At 34.3% G+C, this 25,661-nt stretch overlaps 1 protein-coding gene across 1 annotated transcript in view; it reads right to left on the bottom strand.

Moving 5' to 3' along the window:
* LOC134855049 (uncharacterized) overlaps positions 1-25,661 on the bottom strand; it is a 72,177-nt gene that overhangs the window by 30,093 nt on the left and 16,423 nt on the right. Inside the window, exons 2-6 of the mRNA XM_063871429.1 lie at positions 7,533-7,698; positions 6,073-6,243; positions 1,726-1,894; positions 1,025-1,238; positions 43-332 (exon numbers count right to left, since the gene is read on the bottom strand). Coding sequence (XP_063727499.1) covers positions 43-332; positions 1,025-1,238; positions 1,726-1,894; positions 6,073-6,243; positions 7,533-7,698 — 1,010 coding nt within the window. The remainder of the gene's footprint in view (positions 1-42; positions 333-1,024; positions 1,239-1,725; positions 1,895-6,072; positions 6,244-7,532; positions 7,699-25,661) is intronic.

Consider the following 25,661-nt stretch of genomic DNA (forward strand, 5'->3'; position numbering starts at 1 on the left):
TCTGTTGGGAGGGGGATGTTAATTTAATCCTTTTTGACTTACTAATTGATCTCAGTCTAAAAAGGTCAGCATTTACGTTCACGTTCCCGATGTCTTCCGAATGCAGCCTCCTTTTTCGTAAATTGAACCTCGACAAAGCCGATGACTTCTTGCCTAACGCTCTATTAGCAGAAACTTCTGCAGCTTCACTTGCATCTACAATCTGCCGTTGACCAATCAGATCGTCTCGCTTTCCTTTCAAACTGTTCGCTTTTTTGAGGGACCTGTTCTTGTTTCGGTCTGTGACTTTTCCGACCATCCAGCCAACCGGGTTAGATTGCCTTCTACGAAACCTGTGTAAAAAAATTAAATCCAATTTCAAAGGTGAATTTTTGTGCGTACGCAATTTTTGGTTAATTACAAGTGGGGAGAAATTTCAAAAAAGTCAAAGATTGTTTTGTCCAAAAAATGGAGTGTTTTGGGATGTTTTGGAATGCTTCGTCCAAAACAACTTTCAGGTCGAATCCTTATAGGGGTACATGCGGGCGTGGAACGTACACGAGGGAAAATAAAGACAGTGCTAATCATGCGCGGATCTAGGATTACTCGAGTGGGGACGGATTTTCAAAAAAAATGTTGAAAATTTTGTCCACATATTTTTTAGGTCGACCAAATTAATTTTCTGAGCTCTCCCAAATCAATGTAAAGACCCTATATTGACCAACTTTCCGGCGCCGCAGGCAAATTGTTCAAAAAGCAGGCCAAAAAGGCGTTTTTATGCAATTTTGGAAAATTTCGACCAAAACAATTCGACCTAAAATTGATATCTCAAAACAGTACAAAGGGCGAATCACTAAATCCGCCACTGGTGCTAATATAGATTATGCGGAAAAAATGGAATTTAAAACACGTTTTTCTCCAACTGGATTAAACTTAGACAAAAAATGATCTCGAAAATTCAAAATCGCATGTAAATTGTTGTCTTGCAAAATTTATGCAACAGAAAACAATAAGAAAATAAAACAAAACTGTAAGCAATACTGACTTGAGATTCAATGACATCACATCAGAATCTGGATACCCCAAATGACCTCCATTCACCTGCTGCTGTTCAATAGTTCGAACGAGTTCCAATTCTTCACTAGGCGAATAAGAATCGAAGAAGTTATTGGCAGAAAAAGAGGTTGATGGGGTTAGTTTGGGATGAGAAACTTGAGTTCCGTTTGGGTTTGATGATGAGTTCGGAGAACTTGTTGAATCTGAAATTCAAACTGTCCGTATGGGATAAGAATATTACATGGTTCTGCCATAATTAATCTGATTTTGTATGTCATAAAATTATTAGAAGATTTATTGTCATAAAATTGTATCTTCTTACGAATTATGAAAGTTATTTTGTATCTCTATTTGAGTTAGTTATTTAGAAAAAAATCTATTGACACACCAATTGGCATTGATATAAAATCACTGTGATAGGAATTGCGTGCAAGAAAAATTGTTTCTACTCAGCTTTACAAAAATCAGAGCATGCTTTTGCGCTTCGTTCCAGTTGAAAGAACTACTTTGAGGAGAACTGAGAGTTGATTTAATAAACTTTCTTACAAAGAATTCAAAAATTAAAGCGATGATTCATTTTTGATTCATTTATACAAATTACAAACAGCAAATAACAATTTCAAATTTGTAACGAGTGAGCAAAAATCTAAGCCAAAAACAAAAAAAACGGATACAAAATGCAAGACTTACCAACATCCCTTGCGTTCCATCCACTTTTTGCATCCTCTTCCTCTTTGTCAATGATGGCAGTAAGAATGAGGATGATGATCTGGTTCAGAGTATCGGGGTCACACAGAAAGGTCAGCAAGGTCAGCAGACTCTGGGTCAAAATAGAGGTCAACACTTTCTGACCAGGGCCCTAAAAGCTTAATTGTATCTTTATACATAAATATCCTAATCAGTTCAACTTTGTCAAAGTTCTACTTGTTAGAAGTATACCACAAATAATCATCAATATGGTTCGACATATAAATTAAATCATTATTAACGCCTTGTAATCATGATTAGAACGGCAATGAAAGTTTTGCCGAAAAAAAAACTCACTGTCGAAAAAACCAGGATTGAAATGTTTGTTTTCACTTTTATTTCGAGCGATTAGAGCAAGCGGGTAGAAGTCGAAAAGGAAAATTCCTACTTTAGATTTGACAAACTGATTTTAGGATGTCTAGAAAAAATTTTGTTTTCGATAGTTTATTTTGCGCTTCCTTGGCACGAATGATTTTTTGAAAAAACCTTCACGAGGTCCTCACACCGCACAGAGTATAAAACAAAACGATAAATTGAATTATTGTAGTCAGAGTTTGCAAGAAATAATAAGATTTTGCATTTTACTGCTAAAACATTTTAAACTTATATTATAGTTCAAAAACAGCAGACTAGAGTTACAGTTTGAAAAAGATTAATCTTAAAAGTGATCTTATGGTTTTAACTACTAGCCCTAACATAAAAGATTAACAGCAAAAACAGTAATATTTTACAAATTCAGATGTTTGATCAAAAGGTATAAATGTTAAATCAACAGTGAATATTCCACGTGGTTAAGGAAGGTAAGTCTGAAAAGAAGCTTGAAAAATTCTCTCAGAATTTAAATTTTTTCTACAAGAATCTTGCAAAATTTGCATGCCAAGTACATTAGGACAGAAACCCGCACCTGATCCTCGAATTTTAGAGTTTATCGCAGAACTTTGAGTACTCTTAGAGTGTATCGACATAAATACTTTGATTCCCATGTTTTAGTCCTAAATTACCAAAAACTTGTTTCGTCCTAAATTAACAAAAATTTGTTAGTCCTAATTTTGTTTTGTTATGTAAACATAGCTTTTTGTTCTAACTAATAAAAATGGGGAGAAAGCTTATATCTGCTTGGGTTTTAGGTTATTCTTTTATTTTGATTTCCACTCAAAATCAGGTCCAACAAATAATCATCGAATTGATTGAATGATAAGTCATAACAAAGCCTTTTTAGCCGTGAGTCGAACAATTTCTCAAAGTCTTGGAAAAGTTTTCTCAGTTTTGAGGAAAACATGTTTGAAAATTTTGCTTTGCGGTCTAATTTCGCGCGAATAAGATGAGCGAGCAGGCTTAATTTGTTTTTCAACTAAAATCATTAACCACAGATAATCAGTCTAATGGGTAGAAAGACTTATCATATTCAAGTCCTTTCAGTCCCAATTTGAACGGCATTAATATATTTCCAAAAATTTGTCCTAGTGTCGAGAAAAAGCTTATTATAGAAGGATAATCCCGGAAATTTTATTTTTTTTTCAGTATTTTGTGGAAAAAAATTCGAAAACTCAAAATAATTTCAGCAAAAAACGTTGAAAAAAAATGCTGAAATTTTTTTCGAATTATGTTTTGATTTTTTTCTTGTTGTTTGTCGAAAAACTTGTTGCTCGATTTGCTTTTTTTATTTGTCGAATATGATTTACTGGTAAGTTTTCGTCATACCTTTTATCACACTAGCCCATCAAAATTAACACTTTTTGTCTTTCTTCAAGAGTATAGTCGGAACAATCTGTGCCACTTGCACAATAACATGCTATACTAGCTTATTTTTCACCTGTCATCATCTGCCAATGTTAGTGACGGTGAGCTTAACCGTCAGTCAATGTCTTCCCTCCCGTACACAGCGGACTTTCTATACAAGATCTGAAGTTTTTTTTATTTTATACATGCAATGATTTTCAGATCTGAAATTCGTTTTTTTCAGATGATTTTGATAAGATTTTGAAAAGTTCAGATCTGAACTTTGGATCTTCGATAGAACGATAGATATGAAAATATATCTATGAAACCCTTTGTTAAATTATAGTATCTGCATTGGGAGCAAAAATTTTGATTTTTAGTTTTTTACTGTTTTTGCAAAACACAGTTGTATTTAGATTAGTTAGGCAAGAATATATCCGAATTAATAGACAAACAGTTGTTTTTCAAATTAAACTTATTTTCCATTTTTTTTGAAAAAAAAACTCGAAAATTGTTTGAAGACTTATCAAAGTTTTGTATTTCATGCGCTATTTAAGCATTTCGGATGTTTCTCATGTAACTTTGGGAAACACATTTCAGAAGTCTCCGAATGGAGATTTTTTGCTAAGTATTTGCAAGAAGCTGACAGAAGCTATAAAGTACAGAATAACCTAAAATAGCAAAAATATATATCAAAATTTTTGATAATTCAGATCAGAAATAGCCATGAAAAACAAAACTTCAGATTTGAAATCAGATGCAAAAAAAATCTAATTTTAATGTGCTAAGAAGTTATTTTAGTTTTTCACAAATCATTTCAGATCTGAAAAAGGTCATTTCAAATCTGATTTGAAACATTTACTAGATAGTAGAGTGCGTAATCGACATGAGCATATCGTTTTCTTATAGATTACACGGACATGCGATGCGAACAATCAAGTGCAATTTCGACGCATAAAGAATGCCTAGATTGAATGATATCCTGCAAACACGCGTTTAATAATTCTATATTGATTATAACCCAGGATCGGTGGTCGAGTACTTATCCCGCGTCAAAATTTAATACAAAAACTTGACAAAAAGAATTTATTACTGAAACTAGAGAAATTAGAACTGGCAAAAATTTGCCGTGATTGGTTTGGAAACAAAATTTAAAAAATGTTATACCCTTACCCAGTAAGTGTTTGAACTCAGATCTGAAATGATCTGTTCCAGATCTAAATTTTAGATCTGAATTAGGTTGCGAAATGTTAAATATCGCTTGAGTACTTTAAGAAATGGTTATCATATCTAATTACATAGCTGAAATTTTGTTTTTCTCGTTTATTTCAGATCTGAACTTTTTTCATGGTTATTGCAGATAATTTTTTTCATGATTATCTGAAAAACACCTCAATTTTTGAAACAGCAATTTTTGCTACACATGTGTAATTTATAGCCTTTGCTAGATGCTAGCAGGTACTCAGTAAAGTTTCTATTCCGAGACGCTGAAATACGTTTCCCATGTGCATGGGATACACATCGGAAAATCAATAATTTGATAGGTTTGATAGTTTGATAACAACAAATTTAGTTAAAAAAACAGTTTGTGTCATTATTGGGAAACTTTTTAAAGGTAATTAATCAAATCATTGTTGCGTTGCAGAAACAGCAAAAATGGAAACTCAAAACTTTGCTTAAAAAATGCATATATTATAATTTTGCAAAAGATTTCTCAGATTTAATTTCAGATCTGATTTTTTTTTTGTTTTTCATTTCTATTTCAGATCCAAATTTTAAATCTCAAATTTTCAAAATCTTATCCAGATCTGAAATAACGTATTTCAGATCTGAGAAAAAATTCAAGTAAGAAATATAGGTTTTCAGATCTCGTATAGAAACTCCGCAGGGTATGGGTGGGACCCTAAGAAAGGAAAACGGCATCGATTAACACATTAGCCCTCGGCGAACTATGTCGGAAAAAGAAGTGTTCTACGAGAGATTCGTGCACAGCTTGCATATATGTCTACCTCGTTTTGCCGAACACCTCGGACAACTACCACCACTATTTGGTCTGAAAAAATGAATACGCGAAACAACGGTTGAAAGATGTATACGGCTATGACTCAGCGATGTTTCATTATGGGATATACGGTTCAATCAGCAAGAGAACAGTTGTCAGTTTTCTCTAAGAAAATCTCAACCACTTCTCAGACGCCTCAAAGTTATTAGAACAATTTCAACTAATTATGGCAAAAGTATAATTTTCATCTTTAAAGATTAAAATTATACTTTTGCCATAATTAGTTGAAATTGTTCTAATAACTTTGAGGCGTTTGAGAAGTGATTGCGATTTTCTAAGAGAAAACTGACAACTATTCTCTTGCTGATTGAACCGTAAAAAAACAACAGAAGTTGTGTTCAGACTAAAGTGTTCGCGAAATTTTTTTTTGTAGAACTGAATTCATTTCTACGAAAAAAATTTCGCGAACCCTTTAGTCTGAACACAACTTCTGTTTTTTTTTCACCTCGACCAGCTATTCTAGTTGGGACTTTGTAATATGTTTTGATATTTTGTTATTATCATCTTACGTTTTTCAAGAATGCTCTCACGTCTGTGTTTTCCCTCCCAACATGGCTTAGAATAATATCCAGAAGATTCCCAAAGTGCTTCTTGGCTGCCTCGTCATTGGAACAGGCCACGTGAAGGGGTTCGAACAGGGAGTAGATCTGGCTGATGCTGGACTGAGACCAGATACGGTGCTGGATAGTAAAAAACAAAAAAGAAATAGAATAAAACTACTGTCTTCATGGTTGGCTGACTCATCGCTTAAAACTAGAGATGACTGAAAACAGACATAATTTGCCTACTAACAATGCCCCAGACTGGGTTTTTCTAACATGATTTTCAAAAATTGATTTGATGAATTTGGATCTATGCTGTAAGCAATTTATATAGATCGATTAATTTTCCGATTTTTGTAACGAAAGTAACGGAATATTTGTGCTCGGGGTGGGTTTTTTTTCTTCAGACAAATTTGAACTTTTTAACTAGCCATTTTTGACGGAACTTTTAAATATCATTCGAAAGGTATTGTTGTCCTGAGCTCAAATTTGAAAAGATTTTTTACCTGTGACCATTTTTGTAAAGTCATGGGGGTTTAGGGATTGGCATTTTGGCAAATTTGGGCGCTATTAACGCGCTATTAACGCGCTATTAACGCGCAAGCGGAGATTTAACCCGTGTTCGAAATCATTCCAAATTGGTTGGAGGAAGCTAAATTAGGATGTGGTAGGAAGGTTTGAACATAAAATGCATGGAGAGAGAGAGAGGGGACGCGTGATATCTCCAATTTTCAGAGGAATTAAAGGCTCTTTTTCCTCCCCCCTAAACCCCCCCCCCCCCCACCTCCCACGACCATCAAATTTATGGTGTAACGAGTGGTTTTACAAGGTTGAATATGAAGACCAAATGTGTTTGCCACATCCTAATTAGTCCGCATGTCAATTTTAATGATCGGACAATTTGAACAGTAACATAACTAGTAAAAAATTTCAGGTGGGTGGAAAGGAAAAAGAGCCGAATTGGATTCTGAGTAGGCCTTGATTAATGCACAAGTTGTTGCAGTTTAAATTAATCATTCAAAAATTTTTAAAAAACATAAATTCATGCTTGCCGCCTGACACGTGCCTGAAAAAGTCAAACGTGCTCAATTCTCTACATTATCAAAATTATTAAAGCGAATCCTGTTTTGCTATAGGATCTATTTTTGCCATAGGCTCTACTTTTATGCACTCTGATAAAATTGCGGCTCTTTTCCAGTCCCCCCCCCTTTTCAAAATACCGAGTTTTATGTTTGATTTACATGTTATTACGGCTAAATGCGTGATGTTATGATGTAAAGTATGAAGAACAAATCTGTTGACAGATGTCGATTTGTTCACCGCGCCAAATTTCATTGCATTATGACAACGTTAAATAAGCTTTTCAAAATTAAATTTGAAAGGGGGGAACTGGAAAAGAGCCAAAATTGCATTCTAGTTTTTCTTACCTGTTGATCGAAAATGGCTCGATAAGTGGACAGATGCCCTGCGCATATCTGGACAACCAAATCCACTAATTTGGGAGCAGGAATTTCGACCAGTCTATGGACCACGTCACACCTGACTCTGACTAGAGCTTGTTCTGTCCATTGCAGAATGTCTCTATTTCCAGGGCTAAAAAGTGTGATGACTTCTTTGATGTATGTGTTTTATTTTAGGGATTTTCTTTTTAGGGCTTAGGAGTGATAAAATCTTAGGTGCATGGGTTTAATGTTGTTACTTTCAGGCCCCAAAAAACTTAATTCACTTCTTAGGTCTATGGGTATATTCAAACTTTTATGGCTCGAAAAACGAGGATGATTATTGGCAAACTGATTACTGTTAAAGAATTTTTTTTTAAGGTTTTAGTCATTTGTTTCGAATGCTTTGAAACAAATGTGAAAAACTAAGTGGTTTCACTGTGGAAAACAATTCTACTCCTTCAATGTTTCAGTAAAACGTCAGAAATTCATTAAACTATTTACAGTTCCATGTTCTATTAACCAATACAAAATAGTGCACTACTCAACTACAGTATTTAGAGCCTTAGACAAAAAATCATTCGCCTGAATTTTTTATCTAATTTTGTGATAAGTTTGCAAACAGCATCTTCAGAGTTGCATCTGATCTTTTGGTGCATGAACTTTGCATAATAGTTTCGAATTCAAACCGAAATCCTTCGTTTGATAACTCATGTAACTAATTCTATTAGACACCCGGGTTGACCAAAAAGGCTTGTCTTACAATTTTCATACATGAAAAATTGCTTATCATACAATTTTGTACAAATCCATAGATATAGAAAAAGTTCAGAAAACTCTAAAGTAAGAAATCTCTAATTTAAGTCGATTTATATCCATTTCAGTACCAAAAATGTACAATATTAATCAATTTGTACTGATTTAAAGTCGATTAAAATCAATTTGTATTGATCCGGAGCCAATTTTGTCAGTGCAGAGCAGCAAAACTAGAATTAAAAACAGAGATTCAGAAAAATGATAATTATTATCACGGAATTCTAACCAGTAAACTACCCGGGTTGGCCTCCATAAACCAAAAATGCTTATCTTACTGATTATACAATTTTCATACAATTTCAAAAAAAATTTCCCAGTAAACTTGAAATTGCCCCAAATATTTTTTTCAACCGCAAATAGAAATTTTAGCATGCAAGTTTTAATTTTTTGTCTGCATAACGTAGTCCTGGATACATAAAAAATTGGATTTTTTTTCCGTTTCTCCGGATAACTTTTTTCAAACAGGGTAAAAACTCATATTTCCTTCGACATGTTCATATATGCCTTGATCAACGTCTGACAGTTCGAAAATTCTAATTTTAAAAATAATCATCCTTGAAAATTTTTGCCAAAACCTAAGAGTTTGATGCTTTCAATATGATTTGTAAAAAGAACTCTTACACAATTTAGGTCGTTTTCAATGCGTTGTAAATGCCTGACGATCAGCCCTTTGGTGACTCTAGTTTAGAGTAAACCATGGGTTTAGTCACTTGTGTTCGGTCACGAAGAAATCTCAAAAATTTTGAGAATTTTTTTTTATATAACTGTTTTTGGCCTAAGAAGAAACGCTTATCCTACAATTGCAATGACTAAATGCAACAAAAATTAGAAAACTATGAAAATTGAAAAAAAAATTGACCAAAATCGATTTAAATCCGTTTTTTCACCCTGAAAACAAAACCAATCTAAGACAAAAAATTGGATCGATTTTTCAGCTGAGATTTAAAACCGATTTAAATCAGTTTAAAATTGATCCAAATCAATCTTAATTTTTCTTTTAAATTTTCGTACTTTATTTTTTTTATGCTATAATCGATCCTAATTTTTTTTCAGTGCGGTACCGCTGAGCGATATAGCTATATCTGTATGACTGAAAATTCAGTCGTTTTCAATAACACTATGGCACTAAGTGGCCTTAATAATTCAAATTAATAACAAAAATATGTACATAAAGGTAATCATTTCAAGGTTATGGCAACCGCAGTACCACAATCTGGCACGTCAATCAGTAAACAGCATGTAAGTTCAGCGACCAGATCCTAGCCGGGATAGAAACGTCAGAAAAGCAGTAAAATCATGTCTAGACATTTATCGACAAGATTTTAGCACATTTCTATCTCTACTCTAACTATAACTGAATCGTCAATCGATCATTTCTGGTATCTTGCAACATCACATATCAATTTAAGTCAATAAAAAGAAGGTATAAAAACCTAAATCTTTTGCTGGATTGTTTAACTTTTGAATTTTTCATTTTGTAACTTTTTGAGATATACAGGCATTGACCTAGGACTTTCACGAGTGTGAGTTATTCAAAAATTATGACGGCTTTTCTTATGTCGGTCAAATTTACTTTCTTAGCTCTACCAAATCACAATGCAGTCTCTATTTCATTGTATAAAATTTGCCAGAACAGTGGTTTTTAGGCATTTGAAAAAAGATTTTAAAACAAATTGCGTTTTTCTTGGCTCCCCTAAAAATTTGTTTGGGTATTGACGCCGATTCCACCTTTAATAACACTACAAGTACAATCCTAACAAAAGCGATTGAGCTAAACATTGCTGAATTGTAATCGATGCTCGAGCTTAACATTGGTAAAGTATTGCTGGTCATTACTGATTTGCTCATTAATATCAATACGGAATTTGAAAGAAAAACATGGCCGAAAAAAGCTTGCTAGAATTTTCTCAAAGTTGGACCAGTATAACGAGCTACAACCCAACTGAAAACTCGAGCAAATTTAGCTGAGTTAACACGGGTAGACCTCGCAGAGATAGTCTCAAGTCTGATTCAGCATTAATTCATGAATCATTGCTGCCTGCAAATATACTGATCATGGATAATTAGCCACTGACTGGGGCCTGAAACAGCAAAAATTATCTCTCCTGTGCAAGCCCGGGAAATGTTTTTAGCTTTTTGTTTCCCTGTGATTGAGATAAAAAGCCAATCTTTTCCCAATGTTTCTCCGCATTTTACTGCAGAACTTTTCAATAACTTCTGCAGACTGCGCAGAATTTTCAATAGTTCTGTTTTACTATGAGAAAAGACAAAGTTAAAGAAAAATAGCCGGTGATTGCACAAGTAGCACAGAAGGTTCCTAGCACTATCACAAAAAAAACAAATAGAGGAATTTTGATTTTTTTCATTAATTTACAAACACGTTGAACATTAGTTAATTAGGTAGAGTTTTGGGAAGAATGCTACAGAAGTTAACCAGCATAAGCGAGTTATTGATATTAAGTGCTTTGTGTTTTGTTTGAAGTGAATATAAATGCGAGTGATTTGAAGTACGTGTATACATGATCACATGGATGGAATGGAACCAAAGAAAGGCTAATAACTGTTCAGAACGTCCAGTGTTCTCTGTACAAGTGTTGAGCACATAGAAGCCAAAACAGCCATTTCAGTAAATAGTACCAAGTTAAGCTGCCAAAAATTCGCATTTGCTCGTGATAATTGCATCATATATAGGTGTAATAAATTAAATCAACGAGAAATAAGGGTCATCGCAACCGATCACAGAATTGGATTCAGTACGCCAGTCGTCACAGGCAATTGTTGCATTATAATAGTTCTCCCTTGTGTCATACAGACCAGGCCCAAACACGTCTCCTAGAGTATCCAGCTGAATAAAATTGGCTTCTGAGTTATCGGGCTGAGTATCTGTTCAAGGGATTGTCAAAATGATCCTAATATAACACAATTTATCCACAGGGGAAAGGACCAACATACCAGCTGTACAATTACTCACGGAGAACCGTTGTTGTGTCTAATATTTGTCGCAATTTCAAATGTTTCAATTCAAATGTGGGGGGATTTCGCAAGTGTGACAGATTTATCCGCACTCAGTAAAAAGAGAAAACAAGATTGCTCGTATCAGGGCGGAGCCCTGAAAGTTCTGACTGCCTTTTAACATTTATGGAGCAGTAATAACATAAACAACATTAAAAAATCATATGAAATAAATTAAAATGAAAAACATTTTTTTTTCTAAAATTTGAAAAAAATTTTCCGTGAAAATCATCCCCCACACGCCATACAGAGTACAAAACAATAGATTTCGCTCGTTGTAACAAATCAATTGGGGCAAAGAAGCTTCTTTCAACCAGTTTGGAACGATTTCTAAGACGGATTAAATCTCCGCTTACGCGTTAATAGCGCGAATTATATCGCGCGTCAATTGTCCCAAATTGGTCAAAATGGCAAAAATGGCACTCTTTAAACCCTCATACATTTACGAAAAATGATCACAGATGAAATAACTTTTCAAATTAAAGCTCAGGACAACAATACTTTTTGAATAATTTTTTAAAATCTTGTCAAAAATGGCTAGTTAAAAAGTCGAAATTTGTCTGAAGGAAAAAACACCCATCTCGAGCACAAATATTCCATTACTTTCGTATCGAAAGTCGAAACAATAAAAGATTACAATGGATTTTATTGTCAGTCTCCATAAGTTTCAAAAAGAATTGATCATAATCAATTAAAATTGGATCATAATGTTACTACTTTTCGAAACAATAAAAATCAAAATAATCGATTTATGAAATTTTTTTCTCAATTTTATTTGATTTATAATCCATTATGATGGAAAATTATCCATTATTATTGAACAAACTTCAACGTTTGATTTCATTTTAATTTTGTTTTGTCTTGTGTGCTTTTCAGTTGGTTACCGAACTAAAAGAAACTTTAATTTTGTACTTAAAACCACCAGCGGATTTAGGAAGACGGCGTCGGAGGGCCAACACCTCCCCCCCTTCTCTCTGGGATTCCATGCCTGCCGACCCAAAAGGTATCCCCATTTTCCTCCCACTATTTTGACATCCCCTCACTAGTTTGAGGTCCCCCCACTATTCACTATTTTGAGATATCCATTTTTGTTGACGAACCCTAAAAATGTTCTAAAGGCGACTTCGGCGCCAAATTATACTAGATTTGAGGGGGAGCACGCGCCGCAAAAATGCAATTTATTTGGTCAAAATTTTCCAAAGAGTGCCAAGAAACGCCTTTTTGTACGTTTTTTTGTCAAAATTTTGCATGCGGCGCAAAAAAAATGACAAAAACAGGATTTTCATAATGCCTTGGGAGAGCTTGGAATCAATCTAGTCAACATTTATAGGATTTAGGAGACGGTTTTTCTTATGTCAGTCGAATTTACTTTCTGAGCTCTCCCAAATCACAATGCAGTCTCTTTTTCATTGTATAAAATTTTCCAGAACAGCGGTTTTAGGCATTTGAAAAAAGATTTGAAAACAAATTGCGATTTTCTTGGCTCCCCTAAAATTGTGTATGGGTATTGACGCCGATGCCACCTTTAAAAACACTACAAGTACAATCCTAACAAAAGCGATTGAGCTAAACATTGCTGAATTGTAACCGATGCTCGAGCTTAACATTGCTAAAGTATTGCTGGTCATTACTGATTTGCTCAATAATATCAATACGGAATTCGAACGAAAAAACATGGCCGAAAAAAGCTTGTTAGAACTTTCTTAAACTTGGACCAGTATAACAAGCTACAAACCAACTGAAAACAAACCAAAATTTTCTCGAGCAAATTTAGCTGAGGTAACCCGGGTAGACGTCGCAGAGATAGTCTCAAGTCTGATTCAGCATCAATTCAGGAATCAGTGCTGGAAATATACTGATCATGGATAATTAGCCGATGACTGGGGCCTGAAACAGCAAAAATTATCTCTCCTACGCCAACCCAAAAGATATTTTTAGCTTTTTGTTTCCCTGTGGTTGAGATAAAAAGCCAATCTTTTCCCAATGTTTCTCCGCATTTTACTGCAGAACTTTTCAATAACTTCTGCAGACTGCGCAGAATTTTCAATAGTTCTGTTTTACTAGGAGAAAAATTAAAGTCAAAGAAAAATAGCCGGTGATTGCACAAGTAGCACAGAAGGTTCCAAGCACAATCACAAAAAAAAACAAATAATGGAATTTTGATTTTTTTTCATTAAATTACAAACACGTTGAACGTTAGTTAATTAGGTAGAGTTTTGAGAAAAAAGCTGGAGAAGTTAACGAGCAAAAGCAAGTTGTTGTTTTTAAGTGCTTAGTGTTTTGTTAAGTTTTCGTGAATGGAAGATGAAGATAAATGCATATGGTCAAGTGATTTGAAGTACGTTTATACATGATCACATGGATGGAACGAAACCAAACGAAGGCTAATAATTGTTCAGCACGTCCAGTGCTCTCTGTACAAGTGTTGAGCACGTAGAAGCCAAAATAGCCATTTCAGTAAATAGTACCAAGTTAAGCTGCCAAAAATTCGCATTTACTCGTGATAATTGCATCATATATAGATGTAATAATTTGAATGAACGAGAAATAAGGGTCATCGCAACCGATCACAGAATTGGATTCAGTACGCCAGTCGTCACAGGCAATTGTTGCATTATAATAGTTCTCCCTTGTGTCATAAAGACCAGGCCCAAACACGTCTCCTAGAGTATCCAGCTGAATAAAATTGGCTTCTGAGTAATCGGGCCTGTTCAAGGGTTCTGAGTAATCGAGTATCTGTTCAAGGGATTGTCAAAATCATCCTAATATAACACAATTTATCCACAGGGGAAAGGATCAACATACCAGCTGTACAATTATTCACGGATAATCGTTGTTGTGTCTAATATTTGTCGCAATTTCAAATGTTTCAATTCAAATGTGGGGGGATTTCGCAAGTGTGATAGATTGATCCGCACTCAGTAAAAAGAGAAAACAAGATTGCTCGTATCAGGGCGAAGCCTTGAAAGTTCTGACTGCTTTTTAACGTTTATGGAGCAGTAATAACATAAACAACATAAAAAAATTAAATGAAATAAATTAAAATTAAAAACTTTTTTTTTTTAAATTTGAAAATTTTTCTATAAAAAATCATCCCCCCACACGCCATATAAAGTATGAAACAAGAGATTTCGCTCGTTGTAACAAATCAATTATGGCAAATAAACTTCTTTCAACCAGTTTGGAACAATTTCTAAGACGGATTAAATCTCCGCTTACGCGTTAATAGCGAGAATTGTATCACGCGTCAATAGTCCCAAATTGGTCAAAATGGCCAAAATGGCTATCTTCAAACCCTCATAACTTTACGAAAAATGATCACAGGTGAAATATCTTTTTAAATTTTAGTTCAAGACAACAATAGCTTTCGAACGATAAAAAAATTCCGTCAAAAATGGCTTCTTATGTCGGTCGAATTTACTTTCTGAGCTCTCCCAACGCAGTCTTTATTTCATTGTATAAAATTTTCCAGAACAGTGGTTTTTAGGCATTTGAAAAAAGATTTAAAAACGAATTGCGTTTTTCTTGGCTTCCCTAATAATTTGTTTGGGTATTGACGCCGATGCCACCTTGAAAAACATTACAAGTACAATCCTAATAAAAGCGTTTGAGCTAAACATTGCTGAATTGTAACCGATGCTCGAGTTTAACATTGCTAAAGTACTGCTGGTCATTACTGATTTGCTCATTAATATCAATACGGAAATTGAACAAAAAAACATTGGCCGAAAAAAGCTTGTTAGATTTTTCTCAAATTTGGACCAGTATAACGAATTACAAACCAACTGAAAACAAACCAAAATATTATCGAGCAAATTTAGCTGAGGTAACCCGGGTAGACCTCGCAGAGATAGTCTCAGCCCTGATTCAGCATCAAGTCAGGAATCAGTACTGCAAATATACTGATCATGGATAATTAGCCACTGACTGGGGCCTGAAACAGCCAAAATTATCTCTCCTACGCCAAACCAGGAGATATTTTTAGCTTTTTGTTTCCCTGTGATTGAGATAAAAAGCCAATTCTTTCCCAATGTTTCTCCGCACTTTACTGCAGAACTTTTCAATATCTTCTGCAGACTGTGCAGAATTTTCATTAATTCTGTTATACTAAGAGAAAAGACAAAGTTAAAGAAAAATAGCCGGTGATTGCACAAGTAGCAGAAAAGGTTCCAAGCACTATCACAAAAAGAATAAATAATAGATTTTTTAATTTTCCTTTAAATAATAAACACGTAGAAGGTTAGTAAATTAAGTAGATTTTTAGTGAAAAAACTGGAGAAGTTAACGAGCAAAAGCAAGTTGTTGTTTTTAAGTTCTTTGTGTTTTGTTAAGTTTTCGTGAATGGAAGATGAAGATAAATGCATATGGTCAAGTGATTTGAAGTACGTTTATACATGATCACATGGATGGAATGAAACCAAAAAAAGACTAATAACTGTTCAGCACGTCCAGTGTTCTCTGTTCAAGTGTTGAGCACGTAGAAGCCAAAACAGCCATTTCAGTAAATAGTACCAATAAGTTAAGCTGCCAAAATATCGCATTTGCTCGTGATAATTGCATCATATATAGGTGTAATAAATGAAATCAACGAGAAATAAGGGTCATCGCAACCGATCACAGAATTGGATTCAGTACGCCAGTCGTCACAGGCAATTGTTGCATTATAATAGTTCTCCCTTGTGTCATAAAGACCAGGCCCAAACACGTCTCCTAGAGTATCCAGCTGAATAAAATTGGCTTCTGAGTAATCGGGCTGAGTATCTGTTCAAGGGATTGTCAAAATGATCCTAATATAACACAATTTATCCACAGTGGAAAGGACCAACATACCAGCTGTACAATTATTCACGGAGAACCGTTGTTGTGTCTAATATTTGTCGCAATTTTAAATGTTTCAATTCAAATGTGGGGGGATTTCGCAAGTGTGATAGATTGATCCGCACTCAGTAAAAAGAGAAAACAAGATTGCTCGTATCAGGGCGAAGCCCTGAAAGTTCTGACTGCTTTTTAACGTTTATGGAGCAGTAATAACATAAACAACATAAAAAAATTAAATGAAATAAATTAAAATTAAAAACTTTTTTTTTTTTAATTTGAAAATTTTTCTATAAAAAATCATCCCCCCACACGCCATATAAAGTATGAAACAAGAGATTTCGCTCGTTGTAACAAATCAATTATGGCAAATAAACTTCTTTCAACCAGTTTGGAACAATTTCTAAGACGGATTAAATCTCCGCTTACGCGTTAATAGCGAGAATTGTATCACGCGTCAATAGTCCCAAATTGGTCAAAATGGCCAAAATGGCTATCTTCAAACCCTCATAACTTTACGAAAAATGATCACAGGTAAAATATCTTTTTAAATTTTAGTTCAAGACAACAATAGCTTTCGAACGATAAAAAAATTCCGTCAAAAATGGCTTCTTATGTCGGTCGAATTTACTTTCTGAGCTCTCCCAACGCAGTCTTTATTTCATTGTATAAAATTTTCCAGAACAGTGGTTTTTAGGCATTTGAAAAAAGATTTAAAAACGAATTGCGTTTTTCTTGGCTTCCCTAATAATTTGTTTGGGTATTGACGCCGATGCCACCTTGAAAAACATTACAAGTACAATCCTAATAAAAGCGTTTGAGCTAAACATTGCTGAATTGTAACCGATGCTCGAGTTTAACATTGCTAAAGTATTGCTGGTCATTACTGATTTGCTCATTAATATCAATACGGAAATTGAACAAAAAAACATTGGCCGAAAAAAGCTTGTTAGATTTTTCTCAAATTTGGACCAGTATAACGAATTACAAACCAACTGAAAACAAACCAAAATATTATCGAGCAAATTTAGCTGAGGTAACCCGGGTAGACCTCGCAGAGATAGTCTCAGCCCTGACTCAGCATCAAGTCAGGAATCAGTACTGCAAATATACTGATCATGGATAATTAGCCACTGACTGGGGCCTGAAACAGCCAAAATCATCTCTCCTACGCCAAACCAGGAGATATTTTTAGCTTTTTGTTTCCCTGTGATTGAGATAAAAAGCCAATTCTTTCCCAATGTTTCTCCGCACTTTACTGCAGAACTTTTCAATTTTTTCTGCAGACTGTGCAGAATTTTCATTAATTCTGTTATACTAAGAGAAAAGACAAAGTTAAAGAAAAATAGCCGGTGATTGCACAAGTAGCAGAAAAGGTTCCAAGCACTATCACAAAAAGAATAAATAATAGATTTTTTAATTTTCCTTTAAATAATAAACACGTAGAAGGTTAGTAAATTAAGTAGATTTTTAGTGAAAAAACTGGAGAAGTTAACGAGCAAAAGCAAGTTGTTGTTTTTAAGTTCTTTGTGTTTTGTTAAGTTTTCGTGAATGGAAGATGAAGATAAATGCATATGGTCAAGTGATTTGAAGTACGTTTATACATGATCACATGGATGGAATGAAACCAAAAAAAGACTAATAACTGTTCAGCACGTCCAGTGTTCTCTGTTCAAGTGTTGAGCACGTAGAAGCCAAAACAGCCATTTCAGTAAATAGTACCAATAAGTTAAGCTGCCAAAATATCGCATTTGCTCGTGATAATTGCATCATATATAGGTGTAATAAATTAAATCAACGAGAAATAAGGGTCATCGCAACCGATCACAGAATTGGATTCAGTACGCCAGTCGTCACAGGCAATTGTTGCATTATAATAGTTCTCCCTTGTGTCATAAAGACCAGGCCCAAACACGTCTCCTAGAGTATCCAGCTGAATAAAATTGGCTTCTGAGTAATCGGGCTGAGTATCTGTTCAAGGGATTGTCAAAATGATCCTAATATAACATAATTGATCCACAGTGGAAAGGACCAACATACCAGCTGTACAATTATTCACGGAGAACCGTTGTTGTGTCTAATATTTGTCGCAATTTTAAATGTTTCAATTCAAATGTGGGGGGATTTCGCAAGTGTGATAGATTGATCCGCACTCAGTAAAAAGAGAAAACAAGATTGCTCGTATCAGGGCGAAGCCCTGAAAGTTCTGACTGCTTTTTAACGTTTATGGAGCAGTAATAACATAAACAACATAAAAAAATTAAATGAAATAAATTAAAATTAAAAACTTTTTTTTTTAAATTGAAAATTTTTCTATAAAAAATCATCACCCCACACGCCATATAAAGTATAAAACAAGAGATTTCGCTCGTTGTAACAAATCAATTATGGCAAATAAGCTTCTTTCAACCAGTTTGGAACGATTTCTAAGACGGATTAAATCTCCGCTTACGCGTTAATAGCGCGAATTGTATCACGCGTCAATAGTCCCAAATTGGTCAAAATGGCCAAAATGGCTATCTTCAAACCCTCATAACTTTACAAAAAATGATCACAGGTGAAATATCTTTTCAAATTTTAGTTCAGGACAACAATAGCTTTCGAACGATAAAAAAATTCCGTCAAAAATGGCTAGTTAAAAAGTCGAAATTTGTCTGAAGAAAAAAAAACCCATCTCGAGCACAAATATTCCATTACTTTCGTATCGAAAGTCGAAACAATAAAAGATTACAATGGATTTTTAGTGTCAATCTCCATTAGTTTAAAAAAAATTGATTAAAATCAATTAAAATTGGATCATAGTGTTACTACTTTTCGAAACAAAAAAATCATAATAATCGTTCTCAATCATAATAATTTTTCTCAATTTTATTTGATTTATAATCAATTATGATGGACAATAATCCATTATTATTCAACAAACTTCATCGTTTCATTTCATTTTAGTTTTGTTTTGTTTTGTGTGCTTTTCAGTTGGTTACCGAACTAAAAGAAACTTTAATTTTGTACTTAAAGCCACCAGCGGATTTAGAAAGGGGGCGTCGGAGGGCCGACCCCCCCCCCCCCCACCCCCCTTCTCTCTGGGATTCCACACCTGCCGACCCAAAAGGTCTCCCAATTATCCTGCCACTATTTTGAGATCCCCTCACTAGTTTGAGGTCCCCCCACTATTCACTATTTTGAGATATCCATTTTTGTTGACGGACCCAAAAAATGTTCTAAAGGCGCTTTCGGCGCCATTTTATACTAAGTTTGAGGAGAGCACGCGCCGCAAAATTGCAATTTTTTTTTGGTCAAAGTTTTCCAAAGAGTGCCAAGAAACGCCTTTTTTGTAAGTTTTTTTTGTCAAAATTTTGCATGCGGCGCAAAAAATTTGACAAAAACAGGGTTTTTATAATGCCTTGGGAGAGCTTGGAATCAATCTAGTCACCACTTATAGGGTTTAGAAGACGAGTTTTCTTATGTCGGTCGAATTTACTTTCTGAGCTCTCCCAACGCAGTCTTTATTTCATTGTATAAAATTTTCCAGAACAGTGGTTTTTAGGCATTTGAAAAAAGATTTAAAAACGAATTGCGTTTTTCTTGGCTTCCCTAATATTTTGTTTGGGTATTGACGCCGATGCCACCTTGAAAAACATTACAAGTACAATCCTAATAAAAGCGTTTGAGCTAAACATTGCTGAATTGTAACCGATGCTCGAGCTTAACATTGCTAAAGTATTGCTGGTCATTACTGATTTGCTCATTAATATCAATACGGAAATTGAACAAAAAAACATTGCCCGAAAAAAACTTGTTAGATTTTCTCAAATTTGGACCAGTATAACGAGCTACAAACCAACTGAAAACAAACCAAAATTTTCTCGAGCAAATTTAGCTGAGGTAACCCGGGTAGACCTCGCAGAGATAGTCTCAGCCCTGTTTCAGCATCAATTCAGGAATCAGTACTGCAAATATACTGATCATGGATAATTAGCCACTGACTGGGGCCTGAAACAGCCAAAATTATCTCTCCTACGCCAAACCAGGAGATATTTTTAGCTTTTTGTTTCCCTGTGATTGAGATAAAAAGCCAATTCTTTCCCAATGTTTCTCCGCACTTTACTGCAGAACTTTTCAATATCTTCTGCAGACTGTGCAGAATTTTCATTAATTCTGTTATACTAAAATAAAAGACAAAGTTAAAGAAAAATAGCCGGTGATTGCACAAGTAGCACAAAAGGTTCCAAGCACTATCACAAAAAGAATAAATAATAGATTTTTTATTTTTCCTTTAATAAATAAACACGTAGAAGGTTAGTAAATTAAGTAGATTTTTAGTGAAAAAACTGGAGAAGTTAACGAGCAAAAGCAAGTTGTTGTTTTTAAGTTCTTTGTGTTTTGTTAAGTTTTCGTGAATGGAAGATGAAGATAAATGCATATGGTCAAGTGATTTGAAGTACGTTTATACATGATCACATGGATGGAATGAAACCAAAAAAAGCACATCCAGTGTTCTCTGTTCAAGTGTTGAGTTCGTAGAAGCTATAAAAGCCGTTTCAGTAACTAGCACTAAATTAGGCTGCCAAAAATTCGTAATTAACCATGATAGTTACTCAAATATAGGTGTAAAAATTCAATTCAACGAGAAATAAGGGTCATCGCAACCTATCACAGAACTGGAATCAGTACGCCAGTTGTCACAGACAATTGTTGCATTAAAATAGCCCTCCATTGTGTCATAGAGACCAGGCCCAAGCATGTATCCAGGAGTTTCCAGCTGAATAATATTTGCACCTGAGTGATCGGGCTGATTATCTGACATAGGGATTGTCAAAATGATTTTAAATTAACAATTTATCCACAGAAACATACAAGCTGAGCCACACACTTTTTTTACGGAGAGCCGTTGTTGTGTCCCTGTCTAAGAAAAAAATGCTATTTTAGTGTGTGCCTTTCAAAACATTCTGTTACAAAACTTCTCTTGGGTTAATATTTGCAAGAAATTGACACGATGTATACCCACGTTGACGTCCGAAAAAGAAAAAAACGCTTGTCATACAATCTCATATATGGCGATTACGGAAAAAATGCTTATCATAAAATTTTCTACAAAACTTAAAAACTGTACTAAGCGTTTTTAGAGAAATACGTCTGTTCTATTTCCATCTTTTGAACCTTTCTGCTCAATAAAAACATGATTTTAATTTTGGTCAAAAAATGCTTTTCATAATGTTCTCATATATAAAAACTGTATGATAAGCACTTTGCTATGGAAAAAATAAAATCTTCAAATTAATTTAACGATGTTCTGGATGAATTCAAATGAGTTTAAAAATTTTTTTTTGAAAGAATGCATTTTGACTCTCAAAAACATGATTTTATTTTTGATCAGAAAAAATGCTTATCCTATATATTTCCTAATGAAAAATGTATGATATGCTTTTTTTCATAAGCAAAAATAAAAGTTTGAGGTAAAAAAATTTTTAATACTTTTTTTGTTTGCAAACTTGGTTTTGTGCTCAAATACAAATTTTTATGAAAAAAAGTTTTGCATGCAACATTTGTTTTTTTAAACATAGTCCAAGAGGAGTTTTTCACCCAAAAAAATCAAAAGTTAGAGAGAAGTGTTTTTTTTTGTAAGCACGATTATTATTTTTTTATTTCATTCGCTAAGATAAAAATGATTTTGTAAAAAAACAGGACTTTTTTCCTCAACTACCAAAATGTTCACAACAAAAATTATCTAATTAGTCACAAAAAGTTACATTTTTGGCTTATATTTCTATGTGAAAAAGAGAAAATGCGGCAGAAATCACCAAATGCAGTTTATCTGCGTGGTAACTGCCAGTTACACTCTGGTTTTTCTTATGACAAAAGTCCAGGGTTAGTGTTTCGGCTGAATCACAAAATTTCAAAACAAATTTGTTTGGTATTTTTATTTATGGAGAAAATGCTTCTTGTACAATTTCATAGTATGGAAAAATTTTGCGGGTTCCGTCTACATTTGGAAATACACGACAGTGTAGATAATTTATTATACCGATAATATTATTCGTTTGTATATCCCAGAATTTGTTCCGGAGTCAGACAAATTTGTTAGAGATTCTTCAATTTTTGTTGCATTTTCCGCACATACGCCTGTTTTAAGGCAATTTGGAGCAATACAGTGTCTTTGGCATACAAAAAAGCAAAACTGTTCAAAGAAAAGTAGAGATGATGCCGTTTCCTTGAACAATCAGTTTTCAGCTTGTCGACGATTCCGCTTAAAAAAAAAATTATCGCTTATCCTTGTGATGTAAGAATGCTGAAAGCCAAGATGGTGATGTTTTGCCTTGCAATCAAACAGATTTGTTACCTATCAAATTGTTTTTTTTTTCGATAAAAAACGAAAAAAAAAATTTTTTTTTTGTTTTCTTTTGAATTTTAACATGATCATGCTCATTAGTAACAAAAACAGTGGAAGATGGCAAAAAATAGAAGCAGCACTCCAATAAAAAACCAAACATTATTTCTGGAACATGAAAAATACTTTTACACGTTAGAGTACAAAAACCATTTGAAAGTCGTCAGGCGAAAAAAACTCAATATTAAACAAAACATTTTTATTTCTGCACTGAGCTCTTTATTTCCACTCAGTTTTTATTTAGTTTTACCAAGCCATGACGGGGGCTATTCTCATTCGCGAAGGACCGAATGAGCAAAAAAAACTCGTGAGCGAAAGACCGTAAGCGAAATTAGCAGAAAGTCAATTTTTGAAAAGAAACAATTGCCATTCAATTAAAATAAATTAAATGCAGCAATATATTGCTTCTTTCATAACGAAACCCTTCAGATATAAAACTTGTTCCAATTCGGCGGCGATTAGTGACAATTTAAAACTTTGGCATATTTCTGCCGTTTTTATATTCGGCCATCAATATCAAAACTCAGTCCCTGGGAATGCTTACATTCTTTGCAAAATTTAGATAACTGAAATCTGATTGGCTGATTTTCATTTTCGCGCATTCGGTCCTTCGCGTATTAAGGATTCCACCAGCCATGACGTGATCAAAATTGATCGATCACACAGTTTCTTGATTGTCAATCTGATATCTGATTGAGATTTGAAAATTTGCCTAATTACTATAATCAAAGAAATCATTTTTTTTTAAAATTTTTCAGAAAAAATGATGGCAAATAAGTACGGTACAAAATTCTTTGCGTAATTGATTGCGCTTGAATAAGCTTTGAAAATCATTTGAAGACTTAGCATATTTTAAGGCTTTCCGCTTGAGAGTTTGTTTCTTTGCAGAAAATAGTCTCCTACTGTTCATGTTGACAGCCCCTAACCTCCCCATAATAAACCACCACACATCGACGTTATATATTGAGTCCCGGTTTGGTCTGAATATTTTGTATCATTACCAATCATGGCGGCAGCAGGCTTTCTGAATCCAGTCCAAAAACGCTTCGCCGGCTGCAAGAATTCGTCGATTTGGTTTTCAGAATACCAAAACAAAGCAGTGAATAGAGTTTTGTTTATCTGGTTGCAATAACTCTCGGCCTGGGCGTATTCGAATACTGCATGATAAGGGACTGGGTATTTTGTTTGCTCGTCAAATCGCCCACCGGTGCATTTTTTACCCCCAAAAATGGGCCTCGTGCAGTTTCTAGCTCGAGTTCTACTCTTCAGAATATTTGCATAGTTAGAACCACAAGGGTTGACGTAACTTAATTCTATGTCCAACCAATCTGAACATTTGGAGTCGGTCATTGACTGTTCAAGCCCACAATTTTCAAAATCTGAGGGTCGGTACGCTTCGATGTTTCCAACAAAACACGGGACATCGAAACCATCAGAAATAACCCAGAGAGTTAAATCAGAAGATGATGTTCTGACAATTGAACTTTCATTCAACTCAACTCTTGGATCTGTTGAATATTGAATGCAACGTTTAGAGCCATAAGCCACACTTGAGCATTTTTTGTCAAACATGCATAGTTGCAGGCACCGTTTTTCATCGATTCCATTTATTTGTTTGAGCAGGAAATGCGATGGTAGCAAGATTCCCGGAAGTTTATGAAAGAGTCCAAATCGATTAACAGTCGCCGAATGAGTGTTGTTTAAAGTTAGAAATAAGAAATAGGCAATTTTAAATCCTAAAAACTTGTTCATCTGTACTGTAAGGGTTTTCTGCAACTGGAAATAATCTCGAATTTTTGTCAAAGTTTCGTCAAAAGTTCGTCAAAACTTGATTTTTATCTTTTGAATTAAAAAAGTTCAAGAACGCAACAAATCATCAATACAAAAAGTAAATTTTTTTAAAAAAAAAAAAGTTTTGTTTTCATTGGCTAGAATATTTTAAAAAATTACATTTTATACTTTTCTGAGGCTCGCAGCATAAAAAGATGAAAACACAAATGGCTCATATGGTAATAAATTCATAGAAGAGGAACAGAAGCCAGAAGTTTAGAATAATTAAAATGTCAATTACAAATCTAAACGGATGTTGCTTAGATGGATTGATTCTTTTGCATTCGTTACGTATGTAGAAAAGAACCAAGCAAGAAGCTTAGAATATGTAAATAAAATATCAACTGCAAATCCAAACGGAAGTTGCTTTTTTGACGGAGTTATAGGAGGGGTCAAATAAGCTGGTTTTCTGTAGCTCGCGTTTTCATAGAAACTAATTGAAACTGACAATATTTCGATCTGTGAGTTTTTAAATCAACAAAGTATCAAATAAGACTAGCAAGCCCCCCCCCCCCCAACCTCACACAGGCATCAGTTTTTAGGTGTAACGGAAAGTTTTAGGAACTTGTTTATGCAAAGCAATTATGTTCATCATGGCCTAATCAGTCTGCATGTCAATTGTCATAACAATCGGACAATTGCAAAGACAAAAACTTGCAGGCGGGGGAAAGGAAAAAAAGCCTAAGACCAGACTGAAAGCATCAAGTTAAATTGAAAGGAACCCTTAAACATGGAGAAGGTTACCAAAGCGGTGGAGCTGATGCCCTTGAAAAGATCCATCTAAACATTGCCTCTTTCAATACTATTGTATGATGCCAACTTTGATCGGCTAACTCCACTATTTTTTTTAGAGATATGTGCTTCGATGCATTTTTTTTATTGCAAAATTCTTGCTTTATTTCTTTGATTTTTTTGTTGCAATTGCATAGTTATTTTTGTTTGTAAATTTTCAGATTGGCAATCACTCCGTTTAGAAATATGATTCAAACACTGATTCAAACATCTTTCCGACATTTATTTTTTTGTATGACGTTTCAGCATCGTTTAGAAGTTTCAGTTTTCTTCTATGAGCTGATGCTTAAACGAGAATTTTATGATGTATAATTGACTGAGCAAAAAGTTTTGGCGCACAAAGTTTTTGGTAAGGCTGTTTTTTGGTCTAAGCTTTTCTATGTCTTTAAAAAAAATCCGCAGTAGTGGTTTATATAGTGATGTTGTTTTTAAACATTGATTAGTCATCTACCTTTTTGAACTTGATT

The sequence above is a fragment of the Symsagittifera roscoffensis genome, chromosome 10 (genome assembly GCF_963678635.1).
Source record: "Symsagittifera roscoffensis chromosome 10, txSymRosc1.1, whole genome shotgun sequence".
NCBI lineage: Eukaryota > Metazoa > Xenacoelomorpha > Acoela > Convolutidae > Symsagittifera > Symsagittifera roscoffensis.